This window comes from Gavialis gangeticus, unplaced genomic scaffold (assembly GCF_001723915.1).
Source record: "Gavialis gangeticus isolate Ggan-Ray unplaced genomic scaffold, GavGan_comp1, whole genome shotgun sequence".
NCBI classification, from domain to species: Eukaryota; Metazoa; Chordata; order Crocodylia; family Gavialidae; genus Gavialis; species Gavialis gangeticus.
In genome coordinates, this window is record NW_017729008.1 from 18,067,765 (window position 1) to 18,082,087 (window position 14,323).

At 44.8% G+C, this 14,323-nt stretch overlaps 1 protein-coding gene across 1 annotated transcript in view; it reads right to left on the reverse strand.

The window, feature by feature from the left end:
* The window catches only part of ARMC10 (armadillo repeat containing 10), a 24,642-nt gene continuing 10,319 nt past the window's right edge, over positions 1-14,323 (reverse strand). Inside the window, exons 4-6 of the mRNA XM_019509332.1 lie at positions 9,122-9,298; positions 5,506-5,577; positions 1-1,104 (exon numbers count right to left, since the gene is read on the reverse strand). Coding sequence (XP_019364877.1) covers positions 847-1,104; positions 5,506-5,577; positions 9,122-9,298 — 507 coding nt within the window. The 3' untranslated portion in view covers positions 1-846. The remainder of the gene's footprint in view (positions 1,105-5,505; positions 5,578-9,121; positions 9,299-14,323) is intronic.

The window sequence follows — 14,323 nt, forward strand, 5'->3', positions numbered from 1 at the left end:
TGAATTGCTGTTTTGCTTTTTATTAACCGTTAAAGCCTGTTTTCTTGTTTTGGCTGCACTGCAGTTTAATTGAGATGGGATACAGCAAAGTGCTTGTATGTGCTTTGTTTTGTATTAACTAATTTCACTCTGAAACTAAGAGGGGGAACAATGCTTATAAGCTACTTGTTTTGTTTTTGTTGTTTTAGAAATTTTCCTTAAGTTTTACATCATATGAGTTGATTTTAAATTATGCTTCCATTCAAATTATAGTTTGGCCACTAATTTTACTTGGATGCTCCAAAAAAGATTCCTGCATATGTATATTGAAGTTAATATAATTACATAAAACATTAAATGTCTAAACTAATCCTTTAAAAAAATAATTAAACTCCAGGCTGAGAAACTTTAATAGATTACACCTAGAATTGATTTTTAAATAATAATAATAATAATAATAATAATAATAGATCATAAATCTATGCATGGGAAAATGATGAAAAAATCTGCTTTCAACATTAGGAGATAATACTAAGTTTCCTTTAAAAAATTTGAGCTTAGTGTTTCAGGACTCCAGTTTCCACTCCCCAAGAGGCCTTTCCCTCCATCATATATACATACTAATTTTTATGTGGTGCTTTGCCAGTGCTAAACAAATGATCATTTTAGAGTACTCCAAGAGCAAATCTAAAGCATGATGTATTATTGCATTGAGATTCTTTGAGGGCAACTGTCGTGCTTACAGTAATATAATAGTGCTCAGTAAAATAAGAGCTGTAGGTCATACTTCACTCTTTCATGAAAGAACATTCATCTTAAAACTGAATATAAACATTAACTTTTGATCAGATAAGTCACTTCAACATTTCACTGTTGTGTTATTATTTTAATGACTTGTTCTTTCACTTCTGTATCCGGATGATGCAATAAAGAGGCCAATTTTTGAGCATACTGGGTAGAATCTCCAAAGAGCACAGAAAAAATCGAATCTTCATTGTACTGATCCTGGATAATGGCTCCCCTGGCATTTTTCATGTTCTTGTTCAAATTTGTGACAAACACCAAGGCTCGAAGCAGAACATCTTTGTTTATGCAGTTGTCAAAAAGGGAAAGCAACGATGGTGCCTAGAACATCAAGTACACAATAGTCAGGCTTATTCAATCAATTATATACAAGTATGTGAAGGACTCCTGATATGAAAAAACAATGATTTTTAAAATAATTATTAAATGAGTTAACTGCAAGTAAATTGACTAAAGCAAAAAAACTTAATAGAAAATGTTGCAGCTATGATGAGCTATGAAACCATGCCAGGCTATACATTTTTCTCTTTAAAAGAAGATTGGTTTGTGTGTTGCAGGCTGACAGACGCTTCGTACTCTGAATCTCTATAACGTGGTTGGGACTTTTCCCGGCATTTTCCTTGTAAGAGCTGGAGTATTTCTTCTGCCCAGCACCATGGTTTAAAACCCTCATACTTGACAAAACATTTAAGCTGCAGGCTGAATAAAAATACTTTTATGGTATGTTGAAGATTGGAGTACTTGGCTACTCAAATCTTGTTTCAGGTAAAATTAGGCAGACCAAATAGTTCAAAAAATCTTAAACCTAGGCCAGGCATCATATATTCAATCCATGGTTCTTATTTTGGTCTGACCTTAAATAGGTACTGGATTGAGAACGTGTGTGTACACCCCACCACCCCCTTCAAACAAACAAACAGCATAACAGTGGCAGTCCAGTCTTTCCCAATATGCTGGAAGTGTTTGCAGGATCTTGCAAACAGTCATAGAATCTCTGTGACAACATTGCCGATTGGTGTTAATCTGTGATAACTGAGATAATGAAATTCTTTTCACATATGACATCCTTAAGTACTTGAGTCCACATTCATCTTAAAGACTATATAAAAATATTTGCCTATGCTACTAAGCATGCTTGGGATTAATAAAACTGTTTGAAAAGTCAAGCTTGCTTTTCACTTATTTATCCTCTCATCTTGGAAAAGAACAGCCAGTTTTGCTCTAATGTTCTTACCTGCTGGCCGTGTGATGGACCGTTTGGGAGACAAACCCCGAATACAAATATTTGTTTGGATGGGTGGGGGTAGAAACATGGTTAGGTAATGGAACCACTTCTACAGAAGATATTTTTACATATGTTCCATATTGTCTCATGTTTCACCCAAAAAGTGTTCCTTGGGAAAACAAAAAACCCCAACCTACAATCAAAGAGTAAAATGATATGGAATTTATCAAGAGTATGCAACCCTTTATTGTAATCTGATTTACTACTTTTTATTTTACTTTTATAATCAATTGTGGTAGGACACTTGATTAGCTTTGTTTGTGCCAGAGACTCCCATAAATGGGTTTTAAAACTGAAGCGTTGACACTACACAAAGCATGTTGGATACTCTGAATGTTTTGAGAAGCTAATCTGAGAGTAAAGGGCAGCACTGCTTAAAGCCAACTTGAAGGGATGTTGATTTCATACATTATCGTATCCATGCTAGCTTGTGGCTAGAGGGTCTTGCACTTCTGCTCAGAGCCAAACCAAACACCAATTCTGAAGGCAAACAGGATTTTTCACCCCAGGTCAGACTGGCAAGGACTGGGGGGCGGTTTCCACTTTCCTCAGCAGCATGGGGCCTGGTCCTTCCTAGGATTATGTTAATAAATAACTTTTCTGCCATTGCAGTGGCAGGGCATAGGCATTGTCCTCCTCTCCTGCTTTAACCCTTGATAAGTTGTAGCTGTTCAATGATTTTGTGCCTTCTACTTTCATGATTGGATCTGTGATTTTTCTTTAAAAAAAAGAAGCCTTGGGTAAGTTGCTGCCAGCAAATGAAGGAACTGAAGCAGGTCAGGAAAAGAGGAACACTAGAAAAATAACTTTCTGCCAGGTTTTGTAATGCTTATTTATATTTGGGAGGTTCTTTCCAGCAGCTGGGGTTTGGGGAAAAGGTACATATGTACATAAGCCAGGGGCGGGCAATTATTTTGGGCAGAGGGCTGCTGAGTTTTGGCAAGCCATTGAGGGCCACATGCTAGGCAGCCAGGGGCAGATAAATATTAATTTTCTACATTTTTTTAGGGCCCCACAGGCTGGATAGAATGGCCTGGCAGGCCACATTTTGCCCATCCCTGACATAAGCAAATATGGTAATTATTCATTTGCTTCACAATAATTATTTACATCAAGTAATTACTATGCAGGTTGCTTTTTCATTCATTATTTTCTTTACCTCCCTAGAATACCCTGAAATATCTATGACTTGTCTGTAGTTTCACTGCATATGAGTCTTAAATTAGACTTACTGCATTTGTCTATTACCTTAGTTTTGTGATCTAAGGTCATGTGCCCACTACTGACTTACATCAAGTCTGTATAAAACTACTACTGGCCAGCCATATTATTTTTCTAGTTGCACTGTAACAGAGCATAAGCTATTAATACTCAAATTTGAGAGTACAATACTGAGTTAAAAGCAGGATATGAGTGGGAACCTACTATATTACTTTGTGTGTCCACTCTGTTTCACAGAAAGGGAAAACTGAAAATGGTTGTTTACTTTTCAGTGAAACAGCTCCTAAAACTACTGAGATTTAGCTGGCACAAAATAGAGAGCGGACACACAAAACAGTTACTTCAGAGCAGTGAACATTCAGCAAGTTCCCCCTCCTCCCCTGCTTTTGGACATGAACAGTTACTGTAGATAAGCTTAGTATGTAGCAGATTCTTTCCTCCCTACTACCATCTCTTTTAACACTTTCATCTGTCCACAACCAGAGACACTAAGGTCAAGTGCCAGCTCTACGCTGGTACCTAGGAGCTGCACTGGGAAGGGTAACAATGCCAGATGACAACCTATGCAAGTATCTGTGGAGAGAGATGTACTTGCATATAAGATCTTTCTAATTTTCTCAGCTGAAGTGATTAATTTTTTTTTTTTTGAGAGACAAGGAAAAATGAAACACTGAAGGATACATCTGAAGGGATCTGCAGCGCACCCCTTTTTTAGATGGCCATAGGTAGAAAAAACAACTAAGTACATTATCTCTCTACACAAGTTAGCATACCCACTAGGGGTGTACTAATAAAGATTTTTTTGGCTGATGCTGATAGCCAATTATTCACCAGGCATATTGGCCAATACAGATCTGAAAACCAATTTACAGGAATGCAGCTGGGCAGTGTGGAGAGCAGTGCCCTGCAGGTAAGTCTGTGAAGGGGAAGGGGCATGGGATGGGGGTGGGGAAGGGGCATGGCAGGGGGCAGATCGAGGCCCCCATGATGAGGGAAGGAGTGGGGCAGGGGCTGGGTGCACTTCCCAGCCAGGGTGGGGAGTGGGACAGAGCTGCAGGCAGCTCATCTAGGGGATCAGCATCCCAGTACTTAAAAATGGCAGCGGGAGCGCTTGAACTAAAGTTTGTCAAATGAGCTTTAGTTCAAGTGCTGCTGTCACAATTTTTAAGTGTGGGGATGCTTCTAACCAGAGTTGAGCAGGGTGGGGGCAGGTGCAGGCTGCCTGCTGTGGGCTCAGGGCTCTCTGTCTTGCTGCCTTTGCCCTGGGAGCTGCATGCTGGCCACACGTCTCCTGCCCATCCAGCAGCAGGAGACAACTCACCGCCACCACCACTGCTGGACTGGCAGGGGACGTGTAGCCAGTACGCAGCTCCGGGGGCAAAGGCAACAGGGTGGAGAGCCCTGAGCCTGCATCTGCCCTCACCCTGTGCATAAACTGGGCAGGGGTGGGACCCCTGGCCCCCATGCCTTCCCTGGGGGTGTGCACAGCAGTGGGGAGCTGCCCTCACTCTTCTCTCCCCCTTCCCCCACCCCAATGCCCCCTGGATGAGCCACCCGGGGCTTCAACCCGTTCCCCACCCCCCATTCGCTGCTTTGGCAGGGCAGTGCCCCAACCTCTGCCCCACTCTCTCTGTCACTATGGGGGCCTCATTCTGCAACCCCACCTCCATGCCCCTTCCCCTTCAGACTTACCTGCAGGGTGCTGTTCTCCATGCTGCCTGCTGCATTCCTGGCCACATGCATGCTGCAGCTGCACACATACATGCGGTGTCCAGGGCCCTGGCCAATAGGCACATTACATTTATTGGTACATTACTGGCTACACTGGCCAAAAAAACCCAATAACATTAATTTTCTTTTTATTGGTGCTGATCTGATATGGCACAGATATATCGGTGCACCTCTAATGCACATAAAATGATGCTACTGTTCTGTGTCATCTTGCAGAAAACACTTCATTTTGGGCATCTGGCAGACATGATGCCACATACTTTATGTGATACTTCTGCTATAGAATGATCTGGAGGAGGATTAGCATATAGACACATGCTTTATTCTATTTTTCTTTTTATCTTCATTAGAGTAAAATTTTTATCATAAAATACTAAGCTGCCCATACTATATGATTTTTGAAGCACAGATTTAAGAGGAGTATTTTCATGAAGTTTTGCGCTAAAATATTTCAAACAAACTCCTCAAAATAGTAGAAATCTTACTTGAGAACCAAGAAGATGTCTTGTCATGGCTGGGTTTGCAGATAAGTTCACAAGTACTTTCAGGACTTGAATCTGAAATGAGGAACATAATATTTCACGTATCAAACAGAAGAACTATACTTGACACCACTTTGTTCTGCTCTTCCATTCCTGTGCCTTTCCTTACTCTAACCATGCTTTGCCAATTCATCACCCGCTACCTTCTCATAACAATTTATTTCTTCAGTAGTGTCCACATGAAGAGAGAGAGCTCCCCCCATTCCCAACACCTCTGTGCTTCTCGCTGTCCTGCTTTTGGCTTATCTTTAAGACTTCAAGATCTTTGAAATAGATACTTTCTATGTGCTGATGCTATACAGAAAAAGACTATTCTTCCTTATTTTCAAATAAATAATCCTAAAACAAAGCAACGATGTTGTAGCAGTAAATTTTGCTCCTGTTGTTTATAATGTCAATCTGTGGCAACTCCAGTAGTTACTCATGCACTCTCTCTTTTTATAATGGTAATGTAACAAAGACCAATAGCAGCTAAGTTCTCTAAGGGTCTGGTCTCTCATCCACTGACTTAATGTCTAATGCTACTAGCCCAACTAAATGAATCACCCAACTGCTTATTGAACTAACCTTCTAACAAATGTTAGATACAAGACTGGGGGTGTTTTAATGAATTAATGATTATTACCATATTTTCAATTCTGATAGAAGTAGGTCTGTACTCTGTCTTTCCTTTCTCAGAGCCTAATGTTCATATAACCCCACCTTGTGGCATGGACATGATACTTTAGTCAAAACCAAAGAATGGGATGAGGGAAAATGCAGATTCGACTTATATAAATCATCTTGATAAATGCACTGGAACTCGGGGAATAAGAGTGAACAGGATTTAGCTGGCATGAATGTACTGACTTTGCCCCTAATGAAAAGAGGAAGTAAGATTCCCAATATTTTTGCTTGTAGTTTGAAAGTATATGTATTCCTTTTGAAAAACAACATTAAGAAAGATGGTATCCTGTAGAAATACACACAGGTCACTGCAACTATGACAGATCCAGATGAGAGTAAGCCACTAGTAGTTAAGGTCTAATATGTACTGCAGAAAGGAAAGTCAAAGGGCAAATTTCTGCTCTCACCTATACATGACAGATATTGATTGCAATCTATTCTCTGAATATACTTGGAGCTTCCAGGAGAACCAAATGTGTAAGACAGGGGTAGGCAACCCCCAGTACATGTCACAGCATACCATGTGAAGGCATTTTGCTTGGCACATATGCCTTGGGGCGGATGGTGGGAGAGCCACAAGGGGTCCAATCTTTGTGGCACTGCAGCCCTGGCCCCTTTCCCATCGTCCGCTGAGGCGCACGTGCATCTGTTGGTAACAGTGAGCTGGGCCAGGGCTCTGCAGACCCCAGTGCAGCTGCTTGCAGCCTCCCCACTGCCTGCTGCAAGCAGCCTGGGCTCATGGCAGGCAGCAGGGGCCTGCCCAGAGCCCGATCTGACTCTGGCAGGCAGCCAGGAGGCTGCAAACAGCTGCACTGGGGTCTGTGGAGCTCCAGTCTGGCTCTCTGCTGGCACCAGGTACAAGTGCGCCACTGGACGGACAGCAAGGAAGAAGCCGGGGCTGCAGTGCCACAAGGATTGGGCCCTTCATGGCTCCCCCACTGTCCACCCCTAGCACAACAATATCTTACAGTTGAGGTTGTGGATGTTTTTGGCACTCAGCCCAAAAATGTTGCTGACTCCTAGTACAAGATAAGAATTCCAGAGTTAAAGCTCGCTTTGAATCAGAGAGAACCTTTATTCTCAGCAGAGTCCCCCAAAGAGACTTATAATTATTGAGGTGTTCTGCATAGGGGTCTCCCTTGCCCAATGCAGAAGCATACTGATGGTAATCTAATACTGCCATAGCACTCCCCTCCTGGGAAACCTGCACAGGACTCCATGGAATTGGGCCACCGTAGGCCACTTGTGGGGCAGGTTAAAGTCAGACTCATTTTCACACCACAGGGGTTAGTTGGGAAGGATAGTACAGCTGTAATTGTTAGTGGTATTACTTTGTCCATACTGCACTCCATGCAGAGGAAATCCCTGTACACAGGGTGAGCATAACTTCTGGGGACAGTGAACACCACAAGAACCCGTCGTAGAATTTCATTTTTCCTAGAGGCAGTGCAAAGGCAGTGTTGCTGTGTGGCTAGCTCTGGTCTTTTAGAGATCATAGGATAGTGGTTCTCAACCTCCTTAGAGTCAGGGCACACCTCCACAATCTTTTTCGGAATGTGGCAGCACCCCAGCTAAGAACAACTGCTGTGCTCTACTTACCTCAGTGGTTCTCAATCACGTGCTGCTGCCACCAGGTAACACTGTGCAGCGTACCCAGTGCACAGCCAGACTGGGAAAGACTGTGGCACATGCTTCTGCATTAGGGTTCTTTGGCCCTAAAGCAGGTAGAGTTGGTTCGTGCTGCAGCCCTTCTTGGTCTGACCCTGCATGGCATCTCCTGGAAACAGAGGCATGCGGGACAAGTGAAACTGCCTGTATTCATTTCCAGGAAGAGAAGGAAGGAAAAAAGAGGGGCCTGCCTTCCAGGAAGGACTGTAGCATAAACTGCCTTTTCTGTCTGCTCTAGGGTTTCTCCTGAATACAGGAGGAGAGCATGTGGTCTGCAGCCCTGTATGTGGGACAATTTTATCTGCCTGGCTGCTATTGCTGCACCACAGTGCCTGCCACTGCACCCCGTTAAGAACCGCTGTTTTAGGAAATGGAGTACTGCATCCAGTTCTGGGTGCCGCACTTCAGGAGGGATGTGGACAACATGGAGAGGGTCCAGAGGAGGCCACTTGCATGATCAGGGGGCAGCAGGGCAGGCCCTACAAGGAGAGGCTATGGGACCTGAACCTGTTCAGCGCCCACAAGAGAAAGCTGAGGGGGATCTAGTGGCTATTTACAAACTAGTCAGGGGGGACCAGCAGGCATTAGGGGAGTCCCCATTCCCCCAAGCGCCACCAGGAGTGACAAGAAATAATGGTCACAAGCTGGCAGAGGGCAGATTCAGGCTAGATATCAGGAGGCGCTACTTCACTGTCAGGGCGGCTAGGATCTGGAACCAACTTCCAAGCGAAGTGGTGCTGGCTCCTACCCTGGGGGTCTTTAAGAGGAAGCCTGATGAACACCTTGCCGGGGTCATTTGACCCCAGTACTCTTGCCTGCCATGGGAGGGGGTCGGACTTGATTATCTGCTCAGGTCCCTTCCAACCATGAAACTATGAATTTAGGGCAGAAAAATCTCCTTTTACAGGGAGTTTTGGGGGGTGGGGGTGGTCAGAGGAAATACGCTGGCCTGGGAATGGTTTTGGGAAGGGATTATGCAGGAAGATGCTTGCAAAGTACTCCTCCCTCTGTGAGTAATACTATGCCAGAGTGCAATATGGACTAATAATCTTAAACCCTTTATAATTACTGAATGTGAATATTTTTCAGTTTCTTTTTAAGAAAGACCTAAAGTAATTTAGAAACCAATGATCAAAAAATAAATTAAATCTAAAAATAGAAAAATAATTTCAGGTAAATTAAACAGCTTGGTAACTGACTTGTTACACTAATGAAAGCACAGTACCTGCGTCCTTTCATTTCCTTCTGAAAGCAAATGAAAAAAATATGGAATCGAATGCGTCATCATAGGATGGTAGTTATTTGTAACAGACATATTTGTTAACAATCTGAGTCCAGCTAGTTGCAGTTCAGAGTCCAAGGGCGATGACTCAATCTCTCTACAGACATGTACAATGTATTCCTTGAAGAAAAGAAAAAAAGGGATCAAATATACAATTTGCTGACCTGCTCAGAAAAAACATTTGCCATGTCAGTAGTCATAATTAGAACAGCCTGTCAAACCAAATTTCTATTTTGTGATTATTTTCAAGTTCATAGCAAATTATTTAACATGAATCAGAATAAAAAAAAACAAAACTTGAAGCTTTTAATGAAAATGATATCCCACAACATTTCATTTGGTAAACACAAAAACATAGTATTTTGAAAACAAATTTGTTTCCATCTCCACTGGCCAAGGGCCAATTGACATCAGCATGATTCTTGTCCCTTTCACTGTACTACTTTCACTGCTGCCCAACACTAAATAGCAACAGCGAAAACAACAAGATTCATATCAGTTTCATCCAACTTCTGTCAGGGCAACCAAGGTCTTTGGCTCCATGGCAGGCTGCCTAACTCCTAGGGCATCTGTCAGTCTAGGCCAGTGGTCTCCAACCTTTTTATGGTGAAGATCACTTTTTAGTAGTAAAGGGCACCCCAGGATCTACCGTCCTCCCCACAACCCTGGACCACCGAGTGTCCCAGACCCAACTGGATCAGGGCCTGATCTCAAATTCTGTGCTGCAGCTGTGCCGAGCCAAGCCGAGCTGTGCCCGCCTAGCGGCCAGATAAATGTGGCACTGGGCCCCAGCCCTGCTGGGTCTGGGACTCTCTGCAGTCCAGGGGTATGTTGGGGGGGGGGCTCCCACCTCTGGGTGCAGCCCAGCAGAGGTCCCAGGGGCCTGTGCCCCCCCCCTTTCACTTTGGGAGGACCTGCACTCCGCTGCTGCTGGCTGCCCATTGCACCTGGAGCACAGGTGGGGGGGCACAGGCCCACTGGGCTGCACCCAGTGGCAGGGGCCCTTCCCCCCCACACGCCCCTGAACTACAGAGATTTCCAGACCTGGCTGGGCCAGGGCCCACCGCCACGTTCGTCTAGTCACTGGGCGGATGCAACTCAGCGCAGCCATGGCACAGAAGTCAGACTGTGCAGTCCAGGGGCCCATGGCGGGGGGGAACAGACACGACTCTTCCATCGCCGGGTGCAACCTGGTGGAGGCCCTGGGGTCCATTCCCTGCTCCCTCCTGTGCTCTAGGAGCAGCCCACAGCAGCAGCCACCTCATCTCAAGCACAGATTGGGGGGGGGAGGGCATGAGCCCCGGGACCTCTGCCAGGCTGCGCCCAACAGCGGGAGCACCCCTACCATGCAGCTGTGGGCTGCAGAGAGTCCCAGACCTGGCCAGGCTGGGGCCCAATACCATGCTCGTCTGGCTGCTGGGCAGGCACGGCTCAGGGCAGGCATGGCACAGAAGTGGGATTGGGCCCCAGCCAGGTCTGGGAAGATGTGGTCATCCAGGGGCATGCAAGAGAGGCTCTGGGGGCCTGTGCCCCTCCCTGTGCTCGAGATGAGGTGGCTGCTGCTGCAGGCTGCCCATTGTGCCTGAAGCACAGGTGGGGGGCCACTCCTGGGTTGCGACCAGTGGCAGGAGCCCCCCCACCCCAATGCCCCTGGATGACCAGATCTTCCCAGACCTGTCTAGGCCCCCCAGCCCAACCCAAAGAGGCTCTGGGATCTACCTGTCAATTGGGATCCCAGGTTGCTGACCAGTGGTCTAGGCTATGGAAGTCAGGCAGCCGGGGAAGTCTGCTGGCCCGGGATTCTGGAAGCCATAAGGTCCCCAGGTCTGAGGCAGCCTGCCTTAACTCCACAGCTATTCTCAGATTGGCACTCCCAGAGCCACATACCCGGGACATTTGCTTGACCAGCTTTTTCAGGAAACTTCCATTCAACTTCTTATATAGTAGTATTTGGTGATAAATGGTGTTAGAAATGTTGCTGATAGGTCAAGCAGGTAGTAAAAACAGCAGTATGAAAGCCACATAAAGAGCCAGTTATAGTCTTAACCTCAGGTCCGAATGAGATACAGGTCACTGTCAGCTGACAAGTGGCTTTGGAGCTTTTATTTTAGCAAGCTAATAAAAAGGCAGGAAAAGAGACCAAGAGTGATAGTGTTGCAGGGTCTCTAGCACTAATCAAGCACTTTGTTAAAAAGGTTTCTCTGTGCATGCATTAACACAGATCATAGATATGAAGGAACAAGTTAGTTTTTGCTCCTAGGTATGTCCTGGTCTTACCAGGCAGGAAGTTGTGGAGTCAGTTACAGATGCTGGCTTCAGTTGCCACCAAGGTTTCTGACTACTACTGGTGTGAGTGGGCTAAATTGTTAGAAGAAAAAAATTCATGCCTAGTTTTTATTTCCCTGTTTGTTCTGCTTGGGAGGCCACCTGACTGGAAGCAATTTACCTGAAAAATCTTTGCTGGCCAAAGGTGCAGCATTCTGGGAATGACTGGAGGCTGTCTTAGATTACTTTTCTATATGTGAAGCATGATTTCATTGTCTCCATGGCAAAGGTGACAAATCTCTGCTTTCTTCATGCCAGCAAAATATGTCTGTAAAAATGCCTTGTTTTACAGTATCTGATAAACCGTATCTCGAAGACCAATATTTGTTGGTCTTCTGCTTTTACCTGCTCTTTTGGTTACCAACTGAATCATGATGACGGTTCACCCTGAATACGGTTAAAAGGGAAATTTTCTTTTGATTTAATGATGCATCTACAGCAGTCGTAAGAGAAGGACTGAATTGCTTTATTAGTTCTTATACTACCTGGCCTCTTAGGTATAACATTTTGTTTTTTCAAAAGGTAGGCCATAACAATGCTTTCCTTTTGTGTTGTGAAAGGAAAACATATTTTTTAAGGACATGGTCTAAATGGGATATAGGGAAAGTTTTTCTATATCTTACTGCTCTACTTTGCCCAAGGATTCAGTCTAAGGGTATGGATGGTGGTGGTGGTTGCGGGGGGGGTGGGTGTACACATCAGGAACTGCATTTTCATACCCACCTCACCACAGACTTGCAAAGAGGAGAATTCCTGGAGCACTTTCTGAGAGATTGTAGGAAGATAACCACCTACCAGTGCAGTATGATGCTTTTATAAAAAACCTGGGGGATTGTGATCTGGCAGAGTCCACAGTCATATAGGATGGGAACTGGCTAAGGGGCCAAACCCAGAGAGTGTTACTGGACAGGTCTGTATTATCTTGGTGGGAGGTGGCTAGTGGTGTCCTGCAGGATTTCGTTCTTGGCCCCATGCTGTTCAACATCTTTATCAATGATTTAAAGGAGGACGTGGAAAGCAAGCTGGCCAAGTCGGCAGATGATATTAAGTTATGGGGGAAAACGGTAACAATAAGGGATAGGATGCGGATCCAAGTGGACCTGTACAAGCTGGAAAGGTGGGCGGGGTGGAACCAGATGCAGTTCAATGAAGATAAATACAGGGGGCTTCATCTGGGGACAAGTAACCAGCAACATGAATATAGGTTAGGAGGAGATGTCCTGGCCCGCATGATGGGTAAAAGGGGCCTCAGGGTTATGATCAATCACAGGATGAACATGAGCTGCCAGTGTGATGCTGTAGTAAACAAAGCTAATAGCATACTGGATGCATTAGCTGACGCATTGCGAGCAGGGCTAAGGAGGTGATACTTCCTCTTTACTTGGTGTTGGTGAGACCCCAGCTGGAGTACTGTGTCCAGTTCTGGACACCGCACTTCAAAAGAGATGGGGAGAATCTTGAAAGGTCCAGAGAAGGGCCACAAGAATGATTAAGGGCCTGGAGGACAAACCTTATGAGGAAAGACTAAGGGATTTGGGACTGTTCAGCCTGGGGAAGGGAAGATTGAGGGGGGACTTGGTGGCTGTCTATAAGTATGGAAGGGGTGAATATTGGGAGCTGGGAGAAAAACTGTTCACTAGGGTGGCTCCAGGGGAGGACAAGGAGCAATGACCATAAACTGTTAGAGGATGGTTTCAGGTTGGATGCAAGGAAAAACTTCTTTATAGTAAGGGTGACCAGAATCTGGAATAGACTTCCCAAGGAGGTGGTACAGTCCCCAACTTTGCAAGTGTTCAAGAGAATAATGGACAGACACCTTGCTGGGATCATTTGATCTCAGCTGTATTCCTGCCCAGAGCAGGGGGGCTGGACTCTGTAATCTTTTGAGGTTCCTTCCAGCCCACAATCTCGATGATTCTGTTAAGCTGATTCCATCTTGTTAGGGCATAACATAGGAAGCACAGCTTAGCAAAGCAGTGACAATCTTTATATGAGATGCTATAAAGTGCACAATATAAAAAAGATTTTTCCCCCCTCTCACTAATCTCTTTTAATTATATTAGCTGCAATTGTCACAAATAATATCTAGGACTAAACAATTTTCAGAAAAGTGTTACGGTAACTTTATCCCTTCAAAATGTTGCCAGCATTTGGAGAAATAGTTTAAGGAACACAGATTTCAAATGGATTTTATAAATTGATTTGAGGCTAATGTTAGAACAATAATCTGGATACCATCTTAAATAATCTTTCTTCTCCAATATTGATATCAAATTGATTTTTTTCCCCTATCCCTCAGAAACATGCTTGGAACTAAAAAATCATTAGGCCCAGATCCTATTCTACCTTTAAGACACCTAAATGGCTCTTAAGCAACTTTTAGGCATCCAAGGGCATGTCTACACATGCAATTAATGTGGAACAATAAACTCCAGCACTTATAGTACCAGAGTTTATTGCTCCCAGGCATGCTGTTACAATGTGTGCCCAGGACCACAGCACGTTGAAATGGGTCAGACCAGCCCTGGCTGGCAAGGGCTTCCTGGGGGTCAGCCTGGTAGCGTGGGGCTGCTCCAATCCAGCTCAATGTGCTGCAGAGGAGCTGGATGGGGCATGAGGGTGCTCCAGTGCAAGGCCAGCCAGCAGCAGCCCCTGCACTGAAGCACCCTTGTGTCCTTGCCAGCCACATCAGCATCTACCTGTGCAGTGCTGCAGAGTAAAAAACCTCCACAGCAGGTGGATTTGTATTTACATGTAGTAACCTGCTGTGGAGTTTATTAGTTTACTTCAGCCTAATAGCCCTGCACACATAGATGCAAA